Source organism: Phodopus roborovskii, unplaced genomic scaffold (genome assembly GCF_943737965.1).
Source record: "Phodopus roborovskii unplaced genomic scaffold, PHOROB, whole genome shotgun sequence".
Taxonomy (NCBI): Eukaryota; Metazoa; Chordata; class Mammalia; order Rodentia; family Cricetidae; genus Phodopus; species Phodopus roborovskii.
Genome location: NW_026126459.1, coordinates 26,211,525 through 26,232,778, shown reverse-complemented (window position 1 = coordinate 26,232,778; position 21,254 = coordinate 26,211,525). Strand labels below are relative to the sequence as shown.

The 21,254-nt window shown below is 45.1% G+C and overlaps 3 protein-coding genes across 8 annotated transcripts in view; 2 read left to right on the top strand and 1 right to left on the bottom strand.

The window, feature by feature from the left end:
- Window positions 1-1,145: 1,145 nt before the first annotated feature.
- Window positions 1,146-10,156, top strand: Nfe2 (nuclear factor, erythroid 2). 4 transcript variants are annotated; one of them, XM_051190051.1, is made up of 4 exons: window positions 2,352-2,638; window positions 6,563-6,717; window positions 6,872-7,041; window positions 8,893-10,156. In XM_051190051.1, the coding sequence occupies exons 2-4, from the start codon at window positions 6,705-6,707 to the stop codon at window positions 9,901-9,903; spliced, it is 1,194 nt and encodes a 397-aa protein (XP_051046008.1). In that variant the 5' UTR covers window positions 2,352-2,638; window positions 6,563-6,704; the 3' UTR covers window positions 9,904-10,156. The 4 variants fall into 4 exon arrangements, with proteins under 4 accessions (XP_051046010.1, XP_051046008.1, XP_051046009.1 ...); XM_051190053.1 differs by lacking the exons at window positions 2,352-2,638; window positions 6,563-6,717 and adding an exon at window positions 1,146-1,169; XM_051190052.1 differs by lacking the exon at window positions 6,563-6,717 and having other exon boundaries at window positions 2,353-2,638.
- A 1,099-nt stretch (window positions 10,157-11,255) lies between these two features.
- Hnrnpa1 (heterogeneous nuclear ribonucleoprotein A1) lies at window positions 11,256-17,563 on the bottom strand. Of its 3 annotated transcripts, XR_007834851.1 has the most exons (12): window positions 17,396-17,563; window positions 16,731-16,847; window positions 16,357-16,503; window positions 15,983-16,193; window positions 15,661-15,753; window positions 15,477-15,569; window positions 15,267-15,341; window positions 14,906-15,064; window positions 14,204-14,359; window positions 13,965-14,030; window positions 11,552-11,626; window positions 11,256-11,405 (listed from the first exon to the last, which is right to left on the bottom strand). XR_007834851.1 is itself a non-coding variant. In XM_051190055.1 (11 exons), exons 1-10 carry the CDS (start codon window positions 17,408-17,410, stop codon window positions 13,975-13,977), a joined length of 1,122 nt encoding a protein of 373 aa, XP_051046012.1. In that variant the 5' UTR covers window positions 17,411-17,563; the 3' UTR covers window positions 12,992-13,740; window positions 13,965-13,974. The 3 variants fall into 3 exon arrangements, 2 of the variants coding, with proteins under 2 accessions (XP_051046012.1, XP_051046013.1); XM_051190055.1 differs by lacking the exons at window positions 11,256-11,405; window positions 11,552-11,626 and adding an exon at window positions 12,992-13,740; XM_051190056.1 differs by lacking the exons at window positions 11,256-11,405; window positions 11,552-11,626; window positions 14,906-15,064 and adding an exon at window positions 12,992-13,740.
- Window positions 17,564-17,958: 395 nt separating this feature from the next.
- Cbx5 (chromobox 5) overlaps window positions 17,959-21,254 on the top strand; it is a 34,645-nt gene continuing 31,349 nt past the window's right edge. The window contains exon 1 of the mRNA XM_051190079.1: window positions 17,959-18,179. The gene's annotated coding sequence lies outside the window, so the exon portion shown is untranslated. The remainder of the gene's footprint in view (window positions 18,180-21,254) is intronic.

Sequence of the window (21,254 nt, the reverse complement as noted above, 5' to 3'; positions counted from 1 at the left end):
CATCATCTACTTGTCACCTTAAGCCTACTCCAGAAAGTCCAAAGTATCATATTCATGCCTCACTGTACCCATATCTTTGCCAGAATACTTTTTTCTCCTTTCTCCACGGCCCAGAGCCATTGGAAAGCCGTTCCTAAATTCCACCAGATAGAATTTATTTATTCCATTCCATAATGGTTCATATATACTTTTTGTTTTTGAGACAGGGTCTTGCTACATAGCCCTGGCTGGCTTGGACTTATTGTATAGATCAGACTGGTCTGGAACTTGGAGTTGATATTTTTTTATTACTTATTTATTTATATTTATTTTTGCCTTTGCACCATGAAAGCTGGGTTTATAAGCATATGCCACTACAACCAGTATTTTCTTTTTTAAATAGTCTTTCATTACATGCTGATCTGGAAACTCACTATATAGTACAGGTTGGCCTGGAAATCTCTGTCCACATGCTCATGCCTCCCAAGTGCTGGGTTTTTAGGCATGTATCATCATGTCCACTGGCTATAGATCTGACTGTGTGTGAGAACATGGACTGTCTTAGTCATATGTGTGTTTCTGGCATAGAAAATAAATATATTTGAATGAAGGAAGGCTAAGGTCTTTGTTGTCTATTGAGGTATCTGAAATGCTACTACACTGTGTTCACAGACTATCTGTGACCTAATATCACTATATAATCAACTGCACGTTTGACTGTTGCTACCTCTGATCTCCTATGAGGACCCGAATAAGTATGCACATGTATGTATGTGACCTAGATTCGGTTCCATACCAGGCCCTGAGCCCACATCCAGCATGAAATAAAGTCATTGGATTGCCTACTGTCCCACATAAACCATGAACTAAAGGCATGAGTGCCTTCGATCAGGATGGAATGCAGAGCACTCAGCCTTGAGTCTAGCTGGGCATGAGCAATCTCAGACATGCTAGCTTGATGGGAGGCTCCTTGTGGTAACAACACTCCATCATTACTTGCTTGACTGTGTTGCCAGATTGTGGAGGATACTGAGGAGAACTGGAGTGGCCAAAGAAGAGGTATTTGTGAAGGGAAGGTTGGAGGGCTCCCAGCAGCTTCGGTTCATGCTCCAGGACTGAATATTCCCATTATTCTAATAGCGAGGACAATGCTATTGGAAGAACTGGAAGAATGACAACTCTGCCTTGAGGTAACACTCTTTGGCTTCCTGCCTATTTTATTTTTTTTCCAAGACAGGGTCCCATGCATCTTATGCTGGCCTCGAACTCACTATGTAGCCAAGGATGGTCTTGAACTACTGATCTTGTTTCTTCCACCTTCTGAGTACTGGGGTTATAGATCTTTTGCCAAACACCCAGCTTGCTTCTGGTCTGTAACTGTTTCCAAATTAACTTGAATATCAGCAAGGAAAATAATAGAGCAAAACCATAAGCTGCATCAATCAGAACTGACATTAGATCAAAGAGATGTGTTCCTTTGAGCTGAAAGTTGCTAAAGTGGGCACAGTGAACATGTCTATAATTCCAGCATTTTGGAGGTGAAGGCAGAACCATTAGGAGTTCAAATTCTTGGTCACAAAGCCAGTTTTGAGTTGGCTTTGGCTATCCCATCTCCAAAGACCCTATCACAAAACAACTGAAAACTACTAACACTGGAAGGCAGACTTCCCTTCTAGAAAGAACTACTTTACCTGTGACTTGGAGGCAGAAGGATGAGAGACTTCTGGGAAGACACACTAGCCTCATATAGAGCTGCTGTGTACTTAGAGATGAAGCTGATGCACACATGTGTCTTGGACCGGAAGAAAGAAGGATCCCTTTAGGGAGACTAAAAATCACCTGCCAGGACAGCCTTAGACACCTAAGGACACTACCCCACACCCCTCATACAATTGGTAATAAATAAATAAACATGATCAAAAAGAAGAAGCCTGTCCTAGAGCATCTGAGGCTGGGGAGTGGGAGGTGGAGAGAGAGGCTACACGTTAGAAGATGCCTCTAAGCAGCCAGAATCCCACCCCACCCCCAGCCCAGGATTAATTCTCTTAGAATCCTGGCTTTCTAGAAGAGGAGGCTGAGGCCGGAAGCAAATTGAACTCAGACACCTGGTCCTGTCTGCTGCCCCCTGCTTTGCTATGACTCAGTTTCCCTATCTGTCCCTAAGAGCCATCACCAGGGAAAAAGAGGAGGCTGATGACTGTGTGTAAGTTTAGGGGTCACTTTTGAGTGGAGTATCAGTCAGCCCGGCAGGGAGTGAACAGTCCTGGATTCACTGGAGAGGGCCAGGAACCTGTGAGCCCCGGGTGCCCCTGTGGCCCTAGAGAGGCGGGGGCGGGGTGCAGGCAGAAACCACACAGGGCTCAAATTTCCTCTCTTGGCCAGAAGGGGCAGGAGGAGAGGAGGGCCACGGGGAAAGGGAAGGGTTGGAGGAAGCACTGCTAACTCCGGCCGAGGGCTTCAGAGAGACCACCGGTGCACCAGCTACCGAGGCCAACCAGTGCTCCTTGCCCAGCTATGGCCCGGGGGCGGGGCTCGGCCCTTGGCGGCGCTCAGAGGCAGCGCTCAGCGCTGTACCGGAGGTGTCAGCTCTGACCTAGCCTCCCAGGGACAAGACCCGCAGCCTCATCTCTCTCCTCTCAAGGCTTGGAATCCACCACAGGTGCCTGAAAAGCGAGTAGGGGCTGGGGGGAGGGGCCCTCAGTGGCATCTCAGGAGGGCAAGCTGGGCAGGTGGAGGAGATACAGGGAGGAATACCTAACTTTCTGCCTGGATGTTTCGAAGACATCTTCTTAGACTGGCCCTGGTGTAGGAAATTGATAACTTTGGAGTAATAATACTTGGAGATACTTTGGAGATAACTTTGGGTGGCTTCCTGGCTGTTCTGGGATTCTTGTGGTGGGAGGTGGTGGATGGGGAGCTCACAGTGCTTTCTCCAGGTGCCTTGGAGGAACAGGGGAGTAACCAGAAGGAACCCTTCCATTGGCCTGTTGTCTGAGGTAGCTAGTAAGCTCCAGTAATACGGTGCCATGTCCCCTTCTCCACTCCAGCCATTAGATTTGGGGGAAGCTTAGGAACTATAGATAGATATTGGATATCAGAATTTCTGAGAAGCCTTGCTACAGCAAAGGTGGGGTGGTTGACTGAGAGGAGTTGAGTTCTTGCCGGCTGCTTCTCTTCCTCTCCAGTCCTGGGGCAGTGGAGCTAAGCTGGATCTGCAAACAGGAGGGCATCCAACCCCAGTCAGTGTAGGTGCATCTGTGGGAACTCTTGGCTGCTTGTAGCTGGAGGTTGAGATGCTGTTCGAGAGAGCGGGAGCCACCAGATCGGCTGGGCTACAGCCTCAACTCATTGCTTTCAAAGAGCCAGAGTTTGGGTTCTAGGGATAAAGTCACAGGAGAGCCGAATTTGTTCCCAAGCATCATCTGAGTCATGTATGCTCCCAGGGGACTAAGCTTTCCTGGCTTAAATACTTTTTTTCTTCCCCCTTCAGTCTATTTCTCTATTTCACCTCTGTGTGCCTCTCCCTTTTGGGAAGTTCTCCTTGATCTTTGTAACTAGGTTGCTTACCTGCTAATCTACACACCAAATTTTACTCATATCTCCTCAATCCTTCCATTGTTTGTGTTGGCACCAGGAGAGGTGGAGGAACCTAGTAAGCCTCTATAAAGCACACTGAGGCAAGCTCCCTATCAAAGAAGTTAAAAGTTCTGGACTAGCAGTGGAAGGTAAAATGTCTTCCTTTCCAAATTATCCCGTATCCTTAATTAGAAAGCTTCATATTTCTGTGAAGTCCTAGGGATCATTAGAAGATCATTGGAGAATTCTAGGGATGTAGCTTAGTGGTAGAGTGCTGACCTGGCATATTCAAGGTTTTGGATTTGTCTGGAGGGAAACCAGGAGGGAGGGATAGTAGAGGAGAGGGAGGAAGAGAGAAAGGGGAAGAAAGAGGAAAGTAGGTAGGACCACCAGGATGAAAGGGGAAAGAAGGATGGAAGAATGGAGGTTAGTTTCTGTGTTTGGCTCAAATTATATCTGATCCACAGTGCTGAGAACTAAAGAGAACAACCAACCCAGTGGATTCAGTGATTGTATGACCTGAAGATGAGGGCTACTGTGTAAAAACAAGAGCTGCTTTTGCTAAATACAAGGGCCCCTGGAAGCTTAGCCTATGTTCCCCTTCCCCCAATTCTTTTTTTCAGTACCCTCTTTGGTGTTCTATTTGATCATGTCTGATTCCTACTGGTTGCAAGTTTGCTTGCTCCGAAAGGCAGGCTCCCAAGACCCAAAGGGCCTATGCCTGATGCAAGCGATGGTCCAGTGGTTTCCTTTATGAACCACTGCTCAGCCTCTAGCCTCTTCCTGTTCCTCTACCCTTTCTTTTTTCTTTTTTTAATCCTAAGAAGAGGGAAAAGATCCACCTCTAGGTCTTTATGGTAAAGGACGGATAGCTAGGTACCACCTGGAGTCTAGCCTTGCTTAGGGTCAAGGGTTTGCAGTTAAGTGAAGACTATAGAACATTTGTTGTCCCTTTTCTAACTTTGTGTTTTTTCTTGCAAATTTATCTAGCTATGTTTCTTGAGGCAAAATTGGCCCATGTATGGAAAATGTCTAGGACATTTGTTGAAATGCTTGTTCTTAGGTACCTGTACATGAATTCAGTTCAGCAGGCCTGAATGGCCTTTAGGAATGTTTTCCATATACCCCAGGTGAATGTGGTGCACATAAGATTTGTGGCTCTGACTAGATGCAGTCTGTTCCTTCTTATAGCAGTAAAGTTCTCTAGTCCTGACTTCATTTAATTGAAGACTATGATGCAATTTTTCCAAGGTCAAGCATCTTGAAGAGTAGAGAACCTTGCCTTCTAGGGCAAGATCTTTGTCTTGTACCTCAGATTCATACTCAGGAAGGCAGGAGAGACAAAGAGAGGTAGAGTGTGTGAAGAACTATGAGGCAATAGTCATAGTCCCTGCCCACCCCCAAAGTCCTTCTCCATTCACTCTGCCTTTGGGCAATTTCCGCCAGAACCTGGGTGGGGAGGGTGGAGTTCCGGTGTTGAAATGGCATCCTGGACAGACATAAACACCACACCCATTCTACCCATTGGTCAAAGGCCTGTGCTTATACCAACTCCCATTTCTGGGGATGGCATTATAGCAAGAGGGTGGAGGCAGAGCCTCAGGTAGATCAGCTGTGAAAAAGGACACTTGGTAGTGGTAATACATTTTGTGGTAGATAGAAGAGGGGATTCCATAATGAATGGCAGGGATGGGCTATTCTTATGTTGGGTGATGTGAAGTCATACAATACAATTTGAGGTCATGCAGTCCCATCCTCTGTTCTTCTGTAAGGTTTCCTTTATTTGTATGATATTTACTGTAAATGTGCATGCATGTACATGTAATGCTGTATCTGTCCTTGAGAGATCAGGAGAACTTTGCTAATTCTACATGGAATCTATTGTTGGACACAAAGAGAACAGATTCAGATAGAGATGGGTATCGGGGAATGTGGAGGTAGGAACCAAGAGGAGATAATAAAAGCAAGGGTAAGAGTTTGCAGAGAACTGTCCAAAGCAGCAAGGAATTCTTCCAGTTCAAGTTGTCTAGCCCCCTGGCTTTACAACTGGTAAAACTGACTGGGATCAGTGAGATGGCTTGCCCAACTACCCCACTGCTGCTTTGTGGCAGAACTGAAGCTGTAGTCCAGATTAAAGGAAGAGGGGCTGAAGGATTGGGGGTACTTGAGGGCCCAAAGAGGTATTTCCCAGAAAAGAAAAGTGTGAGACATTTTGGGAACTTACTAGTGTAGACTGCCTTTAGAGGTGTGGGTTTTGGGCAACCCACACCTAGGGAACCAAAGGTGCCTAGAATGCAGCAAGGTTCCAATCTGCCACCTATCAGCTTGGGCTTCAGTGTTTGCCTTCTACCCCTTACAAGGTCTTTGTGAATTCCAGCACAATTTTTTACTCACTTGCTAAGTCTTTGCTGTGTGTTGACCTTGGAAGAGAAAGGAGCCATGGTCATGTGGGGTCGGGCATGGCCAAATGTTCTGGTTGGGATACAGGGTAGAGGTCCAGTGTCTCCTGGAGCCCATTCCTCCTCTGCCTCTGCTGCCTGCAGCTGATATGCCTCTTATCGGGCTCAGGCAGAGAAGCCAAGAGTAAGGATGGGAGTAGAGTGCTGGGCTGCTATCACCAGCAGGCCTGGGTCCTATCTAAGACAAAGGGAGGGGCTGTTTGCCTGCATTTCCCATAACACACTGCTTGGGGATCCCCAAGCACTCACTCACTCACTCGCTCACTCGCTCGCTCACTCACTCACTCACTCACTCACTCGCTCGCTCACTCACTCACATCTTGGGAAGAAAGGAAAGAGCTGAAATGCTAGGCGTGGTGGCGCGCACACACACCTCTAATGCCAGCACTCAGGAGGCAGAGGCAGGCCGGTCTCTGTGAGTCAGAGGCCAGCCTAATCTACAGAGCAAGTTCCAGGACAGCCAGGGCTACATAATAAGATCCTGCTTCAAACAACAAAACTGAGGACCTGAGAGGAAGGCATGGGTGACTCTTGATGATTCCTCCCAGAATGGAAAACAAAACCTAAATCACAAAACCTCAGAAGACTGGATTTTGCCTCTGGACAGGAATGCCATTTTTAGGGAGTTAAGAGAAGACATCTTGTCTGAGAAAAAGTAAAGATACCTACTGTGTGCCCAGAGGACTGACTATGGCCAGAGCAGGTGAGGTAGAGAGTATGCCACAGAAAAGAATGTTGATGATCCTGGCTTGAGTGAACCACTGACATTGCTCCTTACTTCTGGGGATTCTGCATAGGGACAGGGCAAATTTTCAAACTGGCAGAAGCAGCTCTAACCCTTTCTTTTGTCCACACAGGTTGCTGGAGCCCTTTGAGCTTTGGAGGAACCAGGGCCAGAAGCTGGCACAGTAGGATGCCCCCGTGTCCTCCTCAGCAGAACAGGGACAGGTTGTCACAGCTGCCTGTTGGGGAGCTGGGTGAGATGGAATTGACTTGGCAAGAGATCATGTCCATTACTGAGCTGCAGGTGAGTATGGGATAGGCACTGCGGTATGGGTAGGGGCTCTGGCCTTGCCAGAGACCGAAGGGGGGAGGGCAATGAGGAACACAGGGGAGAGGGGGAAGGGAAGGAGGATGTGGGCTCCTGCTCAGCTGCTCTGCTCACATTTCTATTACCCTCTTCTCTGCCCCTCTCTATTTTCTTCTCATCTGATCTACCTCTTTTCCAGGACTGCCCATCTTCCCTCATTACCACACCTCACCCTTAGCAACAAGCTCCTTTCCTCCAGGTAGCAGAGCCTTAGTTAAAGGGCCTCAGAAAGGGGAGACAGACTATGCCGGGGTCCTCTCCTCCTGAATGTTGGACAAAGGGGTATCTGTTGGTCTAACAATGATGTCTTTGTCCTCAGCTGAGCTTGAGCAGGATAGCTCTCCTACGTAAGTTGGGGGCCTTGTTTGTAACATGTGTTCTTCTCCTCACTGCACCTGGACAGAGGGCTAACCCCCAACCTGGCCTCTGTGCCTGCCCAGACCACAGGCCTGGTGTCCTCAGGTTCTGCCCTAGACCCTCCTCCCACGCACCAGCTCCCTCTGCTGGGCACCCAGGGAATGGCGAGGCCTTGGACTTGACCCTTTGACCCTAGCTAATCATAACAGGAAAAGGATTCTGGGGGGGGTCCATCTTGGGTATGAATGGCCTTGCCTTTCTAAAGAAAGTAAAGGAACAGGAACTATTTAGCCCAGTAAGAGTTTCTTCTTAGGAGGAGACTCTGTACCCATTTCAGTGTGAAGTTATCTTGCCACAGTGACTTTTATTCCTACCCAGACTGCTCTTCTTCCTCCTCCTCTCTACTTTTCCTTTTTTGTTTCTCAAGACAGGGTTTCCCAGTGTACTCTGGCTGTCCTGGAACTCACTCTGTAGATCAGGCCGGCCTTAAACCCAGAGATTTGACTGCTTCTGCCTCTCCAGTGCGGAGATGAATGGTGTGTACCACCATGCTCAGCTTCTTTCTTTTTCCCAGACAGGGACTCACTAGGTAGCCCCGGAGTTTGCTGTGTATACCAGGATGGTCTTGAACTCAGAGAGATACACCTGTCCCTTGAGTACTTGGATTAAGGGCCTCTTGATTTTATTTTTAAATCTCATGTACATTCCTGTTTTGCTTGCATGTATGTCTGTGTGAAGGTTTTAGATACCCTAGATACAGAGAGGTGTGAGCTGCCATGTGGGTACTGGGAATTGAACCTGGGTCCTCTGCAAGAGCAGCTTCTGCCCTTAACTGCTGAGCCAACTCTCCAGTCCAGCCCCCACCTTTTTTTTTTTTTTTTTTTGAAACAGGGTCTCACACAGCCCACGATGGCTTTGTACTTGCTATGTGGCCAAGACTGACCTTAAACTCTTGACCCTCCTGTTTCTACATCTCAAATACTGGTATGATAAGCTTATGCCACCATGCCAGCAAGCTGCTTTCTTCTTGAAACAATGCCATTATCACTATGCAAGAACCTTCCACTGTATTTTTTATTTTCCTTCTTTTTTTAAATTATGAAATTATGACATTATGGCCTATAGTTTTGATTTATTCCTAACTAGCTCTTATAACTTAAAGTAACCCATTTATATTAATCCATGTTCTATCACATGGGATCATCTTTCTTCCATTTTGCACCTATTTCTTCTCCATGTTTGTTTTTGTTTTTCAAGATATGGTTTATCTGTGTAGTTCTTGCTGTCCTGGAACTTGCTTTGTAGACAAGGCTATCCTGGAACTTTTGGGAGATTGGTCTGCCTCTGCCTCCTAAATGCTGAGATTTAAAGGTGTGTGCCACTATCACCCATCATAGTCTATCTTCTAACCTTTTTTGTCTTTCTTTGCAGGGTCTAAATGTTCCAAGTGAGCCATCCTTTGAGCCCCAAGTACCTACCCCATATGCTGGACCACTGCCACCTCCAACATACTGCCCCTGTTCAGTTCACCCAGATCCAGGCTTCTCCCTGCCCCTACCACCTTATGAGCTGCCAGCAGCATCCACTCCCCATGTACCAGATCTTCCATACTCCTATGGCAACATGGCTATACCAGTGTCAAAGCCACTCACCCTTTCAGGCCTGCTCAATGAGCCCCTCCCTGACCCTTTAGCTCTCCTGGACATTGGGCTACCAGTGGGGCCACCCAAGCCCCAAGAAGACCCAGAATCCGACTCAGGATTATCTCTCAACTACAGTGATGCAGAATCTCTTGAGCTAGAGGGTGCAGAGGCTGGCAGGCGGAGGAGCGAGTATGTGGACATGTACCCGGTGGAGTACCCTTACTCCCATATGCCCAACTCCCTGGCCCACCCCAATTTTACTTTGCCGCCCACTGAGACACCCTTGGTCTTAGAGTCATCTTCTGGCCCTGTGCGTGCTAAGCCTGCTGTCAGGGGAGAAGCAGGGAGTCGGGATGAGCGGCGGGCCCTGGCCATGAAGATTCCTTTTCCTACGGACAAGATCGTCAACTTGCCTGTAGACGACTTTAATGAGCTGTTGGCGCAGTACCCGCTAACAGAGAGCCAGCTGGCTCTAGTTCGGGACATCCGACGGCGGGGCAAGAACAAGGTGGCAGCCCAGAATTGTCGCAAGAGAAAACTGGAAACCATTGTGCAGCTGGAGCGAGAACTGGAGAGGCTGGGTAGTGAAAGAGAGCGGCTCCTCAGAGCCCGAGGGGAAGCCGACCGTACTCTGGAGGTCATGCGCCAACAACTGGCAGAGCTGTACCATGACATTTTCCAGCATCTTCGGGATGAATCTGGCAACAGTTATTCACCGGAGGAATATGTACTGCAACAGGCTGCTGATGGGGCCATCTTTCTGGTACCCCGTGGGACCAAGATGGAGGCCACAGATTGAGTTGGCTTAGAGGAGACTGACGATGGTGCTAGGGCTCCCCTCATTCCCTTCTGATAAAGGTACTTCCCAACCCCAGGACCCATAAGGCATTGCGTTCTCCAGACCAAGAGGGAAGATGCAACCTTAGCATTTGGATGTTCCAAGGTATGTTCAATAAGGTTTGCCTGGAGTCCTGGTGAATGCTGGCTTCCCAGGCCCCTAAATCTCCACCTTCTGTCTAAGCTTTGGTCCATAAAGAGCTGTGTGGAAATAAGCTTTCCCTTGTGTCTTCCTTCTTGAGTGTGATGGAGATCTCAGGAATCACCACTTGGTGAAGGCAAGTCCTGAGCTCATTTTAAGTACATGACCAATGTGCCAGTCTACCCACCTTCACACCCCAGTCAGGAACCATGGCTTTGAGGAACCTGTCCTTGATGGCCAATTCATAAATTACATGAGCTGTCAAAGAGGGTTCATGTCATCCTCCATGTAAAGCCTTTAGAGCTCACACAAACCCCTTTAGTTTTCTCTTGCTTACTTCCCACCCTGGGTCTGATAGGCCAGAAGATTTTTGAAGACCAAGGGACTGTTCTTGACTGAAATGAGGTTAGATATTGCACATTCAAGTGTGCACTCCTGTACAACTTTTACATTGTGCACTGAGCTCCAAAAAAGCTAGGCAAGTGATGAGGCTACAACCCTACTCCCTCCCTGGTCAAGACAAATGCTATCAAATTGGGGGGGGGGGGGGAGAGCAGGGGCACTATAATTTCTACTCTTTTGGATAAACTGTCATTTGAGACAGGGTCTCACTATGTAGACCAGGTTGGCTAACTCATGAAGTGCTGAGATTAAGTGTACCACCACCATACCCAGCCCACCCCTAAGTTTTTGTTTTGTGTGACTGAATATATATATCATGTTCATGCAAAAGCCTTTGGAGTCAGGTATTCCCTTGAAATTACCCATTATAAGGCTAACCATATATAGGCAGGATGCTATGTTAACAAGCTGGGCTTATACTTGTGCATCAGTCAATTACTTTGAGCTCATAATTCTCAGACCTCACAAGTGCTGTGATACTATATACCAAACCCTACTCAAGATCTACCTTGTCTTCTTTCACTGAAAATACAGCAGTGTTCCAGAGGCAAAGATCAGGGCTGGACACAAGCTGCTGCCTCAGTATTCCTAAATTGGGATTTATAGTGTACAGCACCCAATGTGGTCATGTCTAGAACATGTGTAACCCACTTCCTAAGAAAAGTCAAAGCCATAAATCTCAGTTACAGCTAATTCACTGACATCCACATTTCCCAACCTCAATTTGACCAAGTCACTTGCTAATTAGATTATACAAGGAGACAACAGAACCAAGTTAAAAAATTGCAGTTTATTTAAAAAAACAAACTAAGCCATTCACAAAACTGAATGATTTTCACAGCATAGTTAGAACCCAACTGCATGGCAGTGAGAATGAAGTACAGTGGCCCAGAATAAAGGCTGCTCCCATATGGACATTCCTGCAAAGGAGAAAGCCACGTAGTATTAAACTGGATTCCATTATCAACCCCTCCCCCTGTTGACATTCTGCCATGGTATCTTTTTTTAATTGAGAAGTTTGCTTTTAGTATCTGGGCAGAAAGTCACAAACCATTTAAAAACTTACCTTTTTAGCCAAGAACTTGTGAAGGATTTTCAAAATCTTACAGCAGTGGTTAAGCCTTGAAAAGCAGATTCCTCCCTAGAAAAGTAAGCAACCTTTAGAACTAGTCTTTTGTGAGGCCAATTCCCATCTTAAAGCTACCCCACCCCCTCCCGTTATAATGATCCACCCATCCTCCCACCATCTTTTTGGGGAAAGGTGTCTAATATAGTTACTTTGAGCCACTACTTTAAGAAAATGGGTCAAAGGAAGGGCCAAATGCATTCTTCACAAAGGAATGTGTTGTTCACTTCCTTCAAGTAAGGAACAATATGGGCATTAATTAAAATAATTCATCTCCAGAAAAACCAAGTGCAGCTTAACTGGACTAGTTTTGGCTCAATATATATAAAGAAAAATCCAACAGAAAATTGGACTTTACACTATATGGATGAAGTAAAATCTGTTCTTACCTACCAGCATAGCAATAAAACCTTTCCTTCTGGTTCTGCCTGCTAGTCCTAAGAGTCAGGTGTGTGCCTTACTCTTGTCTGCCTCCTTCCTTGCGATGATCACTGAAACTTCACTCCCTCCTAGCTTTCATGGAGGTGCCGTGGCCTGCCCCTGGCTTATCTGTACTCCACATACCACAAGTGTCTACTCTCAGCTGTAGAGTTTCTGAGCTCGAAGCCATTCGCGCTATACTTGCTAGCAGTTCCTAGTAGCTGAACATCTCCTGGATCTTTAAAGGCATTGTCCCGATTCCTGAGGTATCTGCAAACTCCCTCAATAGTTAAGGTTCCACCTGCTATTGCAAACTCAGCCAATATCATGGAACTACCATCCATGCTCCCCACCCCCACCCCTTCATCCCCTCCCCCCTCCCCAAAACTTCCAAGCAATAAATATACCATGAGATGAAATATACAAATCCTATGGCAAACAAATCATCTATGCTACCAGGTACAATGGTACTTTAAAGGGCACCAAATGGGAAGCTCAAAGGAATCTATGCACAAATAACAATTATTGGATAGTAACTGTTTTGAATTAATGTTCTATACAAATAGAGAACACTTCAGGATAACAGTGTGAAGGAAAACTGCTGTTAATACAAAATTATACAGAAATATTGTCAAGCACACTTCTAATTTACAGTTTAAAATGACTCAATCACTTCTAGAAACCTTTAGGAACACCCACCCATGACCCAGTTAAACTGCAGTTTTCCTTCACTATAGCCTGCTCTCATGGCAATTACTATTATCCTTACTATTATCAGTTTTAAGGTGCCCAACACTTCTAACTTGTGGACTTATTGGTGGCATTAACCAGTGACTGGTTTCTACTCTGGCAGAGCTTTGAACTTGCACTGTGATAACAAACAAGCAACATTTACCAGGGGTATTGGGTAGGGAAAGTCCAAATCTCTGCCAGTCCCAAATCCATACAGTTGTCATTCCATTCAAGAGAATTAAATCGTTTATTGATTACACATGATAATGGATGATACACAAGCTTCATTCCCATCTGTTATTTTATCTGATACCATTATTCAATTGATATTGCATAGGGTGTGCCAACAACCATTTTATAACCAAATTGAAACTTTGCTTGGATGACCCTTTTAATGGTGAAACTCATTAAAGTCACAACAATAACTGGCAGTTTAACTACACCAAGGTTTTTGAAGACAATGGCTTCTCCACCCAAGCAATTATATAAATAAATCCCAAATGGAAACTTGGCACCACCCTGAAATTCTAACTTCACACTGTTGGGGAAGTTTACCAAGATGGCTTCAGAGTAGACTAACTTTACACAGCACATTAAAAAAAAAAAAAAAAAAAAAAAAGAAAAAAAAAAAAAGAAAGAAAAAAAAAAAAAAAAAAAAGACACATTTATTCAGCGTCATGATCAGACTATTACATTTAGCAATCAACAGCATGGGTGAAAAAAGGTCTACAGTAAAACCCTTTGTTGGAATGCTTTACACTTTCCACAGAACAGAAACTAAAATAACCTGTTATACAATTAGTCACAAATACAGTCCTGGAGTTTTTTGCCCATATACATGAGTATTGTCTAACACATGTCTTCTTTGTAGCAGCTAGGCCCTGCCACCACTGTGCTTGGCTGAGTTCACAAATCTGTTGTAACCTGTAGCTTCCCTGTCACTTCTCTGGCTCTCCTCTCCTGCTAAGCTTTGTTTCCTGTTGAACAATATGGAATAAAGTTGTTAATCTAACACACATTAATACTCAAGGCTACAATCCAATAGAGCAAGTTGTTTCCCACAAATTTTGCTGAACTGTATATATTAACATCCACCATTTTACTGCAATTATAATGTTAACTATGTTGCACTGGTCAGCTACATTAGGGTTACTGGGTTTAATTATAAAATTAAGTCAACACACCCAAAACAGGCACTTACCTGGCTGTAATTAGAACCTCCTGCCACTGCCATAGCTGCTGCTGCTGCTGGAACCACCATAGCCACCTGAAAATATCAAAACAATGTTTTAATACTCTGTTCAATAGAGACAAACTCAACAATCTGCTGAAACATTGCACATTTTAATCGAGGACGACCTAAATAATGTTTCCAAGATCTTTCTGGTTACAGGAAGGAGGAACTCAAATTTTTAGCCTTTTGCCACATGTATTCTATACCTTGGTTTCGTGGTTTAGCAAAGTATTGGCCTCCACCACCATAAGGGCCAGAGCTTCTGCCTCCAAAATTTCCTCCCTTCATTGGTCCAAAATTTGAAGACTGATTGTTATAATTGCCAAAATCATTGTAGCTTCCACCACCTCCGAAATTGCTTCCTAGAAATGGAAAGAAGTCCTTTATGACCTGAGAACTGAGTCAGTTCTATTTATGGTTCTGAATGAGAGATTATACTTTCCTTCTTGCAAAATCTGCTAGCTCTAAATCCATAGTTTATTCTGAGTAAGGCATTCAGTTAATAATCCAACATTTAAAGAAACCAACCCAACTAACAGCAAGCAAGAGTTTTCCTTTGTGAGTGGTACTTAGAAGTACTTTAGACTCAAGGCCTTCATGTAATCATTGCCAATGCAGATTTCTTGGATATACATATATAAATATCAACTGAATACCTGAAGTATCAATGGAATTTAGATACTAAATTCAACTACACCATTAATCTGTCTTTAATTGATGATATCACTAACCACTCATCCACCTACTTACTTTGGGGGAGGCGGCCCCAGCTTAAAGCCAGGAGGAGGTAGCACAGTAAGCCTGCTTCAATGTACCATGCAGTGTACCCACAATGCTTTAAGAGCTTTAAAGTCCAACTAAGGCTAATCTAGCTATCACACCAAGTACTTGCATCACTGGATACCTACCACTACCACCGCCAAAGCCGCCTCCGCCTCCTCCGTTGTTATAGCTGTCATAGCTGCCACTCCCGCCATAGCCACTGCCCTGGTTTCCATAACCCTGTCCACCACTTCCATAGCCTCTGCTTCCTCCAGAGTAACCAGGGCCGCCTCCTCCATAACCACCTACAAGAATACAAGCCTTCTCAATAAGACAAAAGTATTTAATAAAAAAAAAAAAAATCTATGCAAGTGTAATGACCAATGGCCTGCTCACAGCATGCGTATTATGGGGCTGGTTTAACTTTGTCATGCACTAGGTTTAGTCTCTACTAGCCTAGTCTAAAGTTGCCAGGAAATTTACTTACAGACTACTTAAGAAACTTACCATCATTACCAAATCCGTTATAGCCATCCCCACTGCCACCATATCCACCACCACCACGGCTACCACCGAAGCCACCTGTAAAAAAACCAAAAAGCTTTAAAGTAGGCTTTAGGTATATGAATGATGCAAATACTAACTTCTATACAATTAGAACTACATTTTGGTGGAAACAAAAGCTAGCAGTTACCCAGAATTCCAAAATATACATACCACGACCACTGAAGTTTCCCCCTCGACCAAAATTGTCATTGCCGCCAAAACCACCTCCACGACCACCGCCAAAGTTTCCGGAACCACTTCGACCTTAAGAGAGGTTTGGATCATTACATTAGACCAACTTGGCAGCAACAACTCAAACTACCCTCCATAGATTCTAACTAAGCGATAGATATACCTCTCTGGCTGGATGAAGCACTAGCCATCTCTTGCTTTGACAGGGCTTTCCGCACTTCACAGTTATGGCCATTCACAGTATGGTATTTCTGAACTTTAAAAAAAGAAATCAACTTTAGAGCTTAAAATATACTGATTTTCAGTCATCAACAAAATATAATCCAGCTGGGTGGTGGTGAAACATTTAATCCCAGCAACTGGGAGGTAAGAGGCAGAGGGATCTGTGTTTGAAGCCTGCCTGTGTTCCAGGAAAAGGCTCCAAAGCTACAGAGAAACCCAGTTTTGAAAACAAGAAACAAAAATACAAAACAAAAACCACTTACTAACAATCTTGTCCACAGAGTCATGGTCATCAAAGGTGACAAAAGCAAACCCTCTCTTTTTTCCACTGCCTCTGTCCGTCATGATTTCAATCACTTCAATTTTTCCATACTGCTCAAAATAATCTCGCAAGTGATGTTCTTCAGTGTCCTCTTTAATACCACCAACAAAGATCTTTTTCACAGTTAAGTGGGCACCTGGTCTCTGAGAATCCTAAGATGAAAAAATGACTCAGTCATTAGTAGCAGCACATTTCCAATGATTGGCAGCTGTGGTGGGCCACGCCTTTAATAAAGGCAGCACTCTAGAGTGGGAATCTCCTTGAGATTATGCAGTCTACAGATAAAGAGAACTCAACTAACAAAAACCCACTCACTTCTCTTGAAACAGCTCTCTTAGGTTCCACAACTCTTCCATCCACCTTGTGTGGCCTTGCATTCATAGCGGCATCCACTTCTTCCACAGTGGCATATGTGACGAACCCAAAACCCCTGGATCGCTTCGTGTTTGGATCTCTCATTACCTGTTTAGAGTTAATTCAATCAACATATTGCCTGATCTCAGAACCTGAGGCCATTCCTACTCTGAAATGGCCAGCATAAAACTTCATATACAATGCGCCCAAGCAAAGGTCCATTTTCTACTATACTATTAATTACTTTCACAAAGCTTCTGGCTAAGAAATGTAGCAATAATATCTAAACCAATAAAATTAAACCAGCCCCGCCTTTTGTTCCTTCTAAATCTTACCACACAGTCAGTGAGTGTTCCCCATTGCTCAAAATGGCTCCTCAGACTCTCGTCGGTTGTTTCGAAGCTCAGCCCTCCAATGAAGAGCTTTCGCAGCTGTTCCGGCTCTTTGGGTGACTAAAGTGGAGGAAAGGAGCCCAGTTATTGAAGGGGCTGGAACTTGAGTTAATAAATCAATTCAACGCATCAACATAGGCCGCACTTTTCTTATTGTTCTTTATTACTGCACAAGACCACGTGCTTCTCTATGAGCCAGGAGGTGCTGTTGGGGCGGGGGGGAGCTCGCAAGCAGCGCATGCGTCCCTATTCTACACGCACGCGCAACAAAAGACACTGGCCGGACTGGTCAATCGCCATTAAAACTTACTGACCCCTTGACAGACGTTTATTATACAAAGCCAAGAAAGAAAATAAAAAGAGGCACAACCCTCAAGATCGTCTATCTATGAATTTTGCCGCTAGGGGCCGAGCTTGAAAACTAGTGGTTAGCGGACGGCAGCCTCATGGCGACTACGAGGACAAAATGGCGACCTGCACTTTGTGTAGGCCTCGGCAGCGACCGACCAAACACCGAAAGCATGGTTGCCAGCAACGAAAATGTGTGGCACGTCTTTCTGTCCATTACGTATGGAAGAAAAATAAGTTGTAGATCGTTCACAACTCACCTCCGACTTAGACATGACGGCAGGGAAATGGGAGCCTTCAGCGATGCTTCCTCGGCCGCGTCAACAGGCAGAAAGGAGTAAGCCAACGAACGTATCCGCCAGCCTACCTTCTGCTTGCCTTTTTATCCCGCCTCCTCGCTTTCGGCATTGGTAGACTCCGCCCTGGTCTTACTCTGATTGGGGATTTGAAATTGTTCCCGCCCAGTCTTGGCTGTGGATACGCCCTGCTAAGAGACGGCATCTGCTGGGGCGTTCAACGTAGTCTCCGCCCTCCGGAGTCATTGACGCTCCGAGAGCTATTTCTTTTTTTTGACTAGCTAACCAGTTTATACTTGAATGTAACCATGTCTTTAAATGCCTTGCATAACTTCCCAGCGTTCGAACATTACAACCTCACTTGGCAAAACACGATACGTTAAGAAAATAGTTCTCTATCACTTTTCCAGCCGACACCCACAGAGCGCATGTGTAGTGAAAAATGGCAAGTTTACGCCTGCGCACTAAGGAGTTCCGCTGGCGGCCTGGAACACGTGAAATGGCGGGCGGGAGAGGGTGGAGAACCTAAGGCGCCTGCGTAGTGGCGGGAGCTGCGTCCTGCTTTGCGCAGGCGTTTTGGGCGGAGAAAAGATCTGGTCCCAGGATTGGATGCGCAGGCGCAGGGAAAGATCCGTTTTGGCGGGCGGTTGGCGTTGCGCAGAAGGCGGCGGTAGCGGTGGCTTGTGGTGCAGCTTTACCACAGAGGAACCGCGCAGGCCCTAGTGTGAGTGATCACTGTAGATCCTGGGTAAGTGGCAGAGAGTCTTGACTAACCGTATGAGTTTCTGGACCCGCTCCAATTGGACTCGTTATTGTACGAAATGAATGGGCCGCTGCTGGACTTTGGGGAACGACAGTGAAGGGGCCGCGATGGGTCGGGCCAGCCAATAGGAGAACTGGAGGCGGGATGTTTTAATCCTGGCAGGTCCCTTTGAGCTGCGCTACCAAAGCGTTTGACTGACGAGTGCATAGGCCAATTAGGTCTTCCTATCGTTGTCTACGGATCGGCCCTTGGGCCATCGGAATGCGGGAGGCGGGTTTTTCCCGCCTGAGTGGCGTCTCTCCGAGCCAATGAGCTCTAAGCGCGCGATAGGCCGGCCTTCTCCAAGAGGCTGAGGCTGGACTCCAGTGGTGAGCGCGGGAGTCGGTAGGTCAAATTCATGGACCAAACCTGGAGTCAGTAAATGGACAGATGCTCTGAAAGAGAAGGGTCTTGCCATTACAGTTAGCTGTGGGAGTGCATTTTTTTTTATATATCTACAATGACTCCTATAATGGAGGCATTCATCCCGTACATCACCTTAACGAAAACATGTTTTCTTGTGTCCCTCGAGTTTGGCTTTTTTCTTGCTCTATTAGGTAGGTACCTTCCACCCTTCACTTGATATTTTGAAGAACTTAGGGAGGGAGACTTTAGTTTTTGAAAATCTTTAGAGGAGAATATTTAAAATTTTAGAGTGAAATGGCTACATTAGTATTGTAATGGGAAGAAAAAATAGACTTGCTTCTTCCACTGGTTTCCAGGGACACACATGTGTATTTCTATGGCCACAAAGAAAGTTTTCGAGAGCTACAAGTCGAAGTGTAATGCTTCTGTGGTCACAGCGGGTAGAGGCCTTTTTGTCTGATGTTGAGGGGTTATTGCCATTAATGGAATAATGAAAGGCTTAATAAAAAAGGAATGGACCCATTTGTTTTTGTTTTGTTTGTTTATGTGGTGCTTCCAGTCATCATGTACTTCCCACAATCATTCATGTCTCCAATTCTTTATTCTGAATCTCTTCTCCGAGGAACATTTTCCTCCCTAATGGTCTTTTAACATTCAAGATCTCCTGAGCCCTCTTTCTGCTGTTCATGTGAGGATGTCTGATTTTGGATGAAAAGGCTGCTTCAGTTGGGAGGTATTTAGGATGTTGATGACAGAAGGCTCCACCATCTATTGGATCATCACTATTCCTTGCTTTTGATTTCATCTCCTCGTGTTTTATCTGCAGTCTCTTTGGTGTTGATAAAATGCTCACACTTCCCAGAGGGTCTGGACGATGTGTAGTCTTCATTTACTAGCTGTCGGTTTATTTTGAGTCAAAGGGAAATATTTAAATACCATGATGGATAATTTTTGAGGTACACTTTTAATTAGAAAATGCTATCTTGGTAGTGATGTTGGCGGTGGCATACACCTTTAATCCCAGCACTTGGGAGGCAGAGACAGACGGATCTCTGAGAGATCCGTCTGTCTCTGCCTCTCTAGGCCAACCTGATCTATAAATTGAATTCCAGGACAGGATCCAAAGCTACAGAGAAACCCTATCTTGAAGAAAAGAAAAGGGGGAAAAAAAAAAAAGAAAGAAAGAAACCAAGCTGGGTGGTAGAGATTCATGACTTTAATCCCAGTACTTAAAAAACTGAAGAAAAAAAGGAGTAAAAGAAAAAAAATGTCAGGACAGAGCCCACATTTGGTAAAAAATAAAGAGCTACCTAAGGCAGGGTCTTTTTTCTTTTTTACTTTTCTTGTGTGTATCAGCCCTGGGTGTCCTGGAACTCTCTGTAGACCAGGCTGGCCTGGAACTCACAGAGGTCCCCCTGCCTTTGCTTCTCGTGTCCTGGGAGTAAAGGTGTGTGCCACCACCACCGCCGCCTGGCTAGTGTTAACATTCATTTGAGATGCTGTTTCAGACTCTTAACATTGTTTCTTTGTAGATTTTTACACTTTTTAAATTTTTTTTATTTATTTTTATGTTCATGAGTGTCAGGTCCCTGGAACTGGAGTTAACAGACAATTGTGAACTGCCATGTGGGTTCTGGGAATTGAACCCTGGTCCTCCAGAAGAGCAATCAGTGCTCCTAACTGCTGAGCCATCTCTCTAGCCCCACTCATCCCCTTTCTTTAAAACAAAGTCTCTGTTTATGTTTGTGAACTTATTACATAGCCCAGTTTGGCCTTGACTTGAAACATCTTCCCGCCTCATCTCTTTGATCCTGTCTTTAAAATAGAGTTTCACCAAACAAGCATATGAAGTACTGTGTTCTTATCTGTAATGTATTATTTCATTTTCTTAATAATCAGGTCAACTTCAAGGTTGTGGATGTGCCTCAGTTGGTCTACCATGCATGGAGTTCTGGATTCCATTCCCCATTGAGAAATTAACCTGCAGTGATGGGGCTGGCCTGTAACCCCAGCAGTTGGCAAGTAATGTGAAGGGGACCAGGTCAAAATCATTGTCAGCAAGTTAAAGGCCACTCCAGCTTTTATGGGTCCCTGCCTCAAGCTTATAATTCTCTAGTCTCAGCTTCCCATGGTTCTGGGGATTAAATAGTAAGTCATCCTCATACATTCATGTCATGAGTCTGCTCCTGCTTTCTCTTTCTTTTTTAATGTGTAACCATTTAGCTTGGTTTTTGTTTTTCAAGACAGAAAAAGTTTCTCTTTGTAGCCCTGGCCATCCTTGAACTCAGAGATCCAGCCTGCCTCTGCCTCTGGAATATAAGGATTAAAGGTGCTACCATACTCTGCATAGAATGTTTAATAAGATTACTTAACTCCATTTAGTAAAGAGCACTTTTACTGTTTTGTCCTTCTGTTTGGTTTGATTGATTGTTTCTCGAGACAGGGTTTCACTGTGTAATAGCCCTGGCTTTCCTGGAACTTGCTTTGTAGACCGGGCCTGCCTCTGCCTCTGAATGCTGAGATTAAAGGTGTGTGCCACTAGTGCATGGCTTCTTCTGATAATTTTTATATACATTCACCTTTCTCAGAATTGGGCAGTGCTACACTATATTTATTGACTTTAAAAACAGCATAACTATCATTTGATACAGTATG

Bases quoted from the DNA above. Each gene is read 5' to 3' on its own strand.
- Hnrnpa1 (XM_051190055.1), bottom strand. The intron at 16,194-16,356 runs GTGAGTGGGTTT...TTTTCATCTTAG, and splicing joins AGAGAGCTGTTTCAAGAGAA to GATTCTCAGAGACCAGGTGC. The intron at 15,570-15,660 runs GTATATCTATCG...ACCTCTCTTAAG, and splicing joins TGCTTCATCCAGCCAGAGAG to GTCGAAGTGGTTCCGGAAAC.
- Nfe2 (XM_051190051.1), top strand. The intron at 7,042-8,892 runs GTGAGTATGGGA...CTTTCTTTGCAG, and splicing joins TGTCCATTACTGAGCTGCAG to GGTCTAAATGTTCCAAGTGA.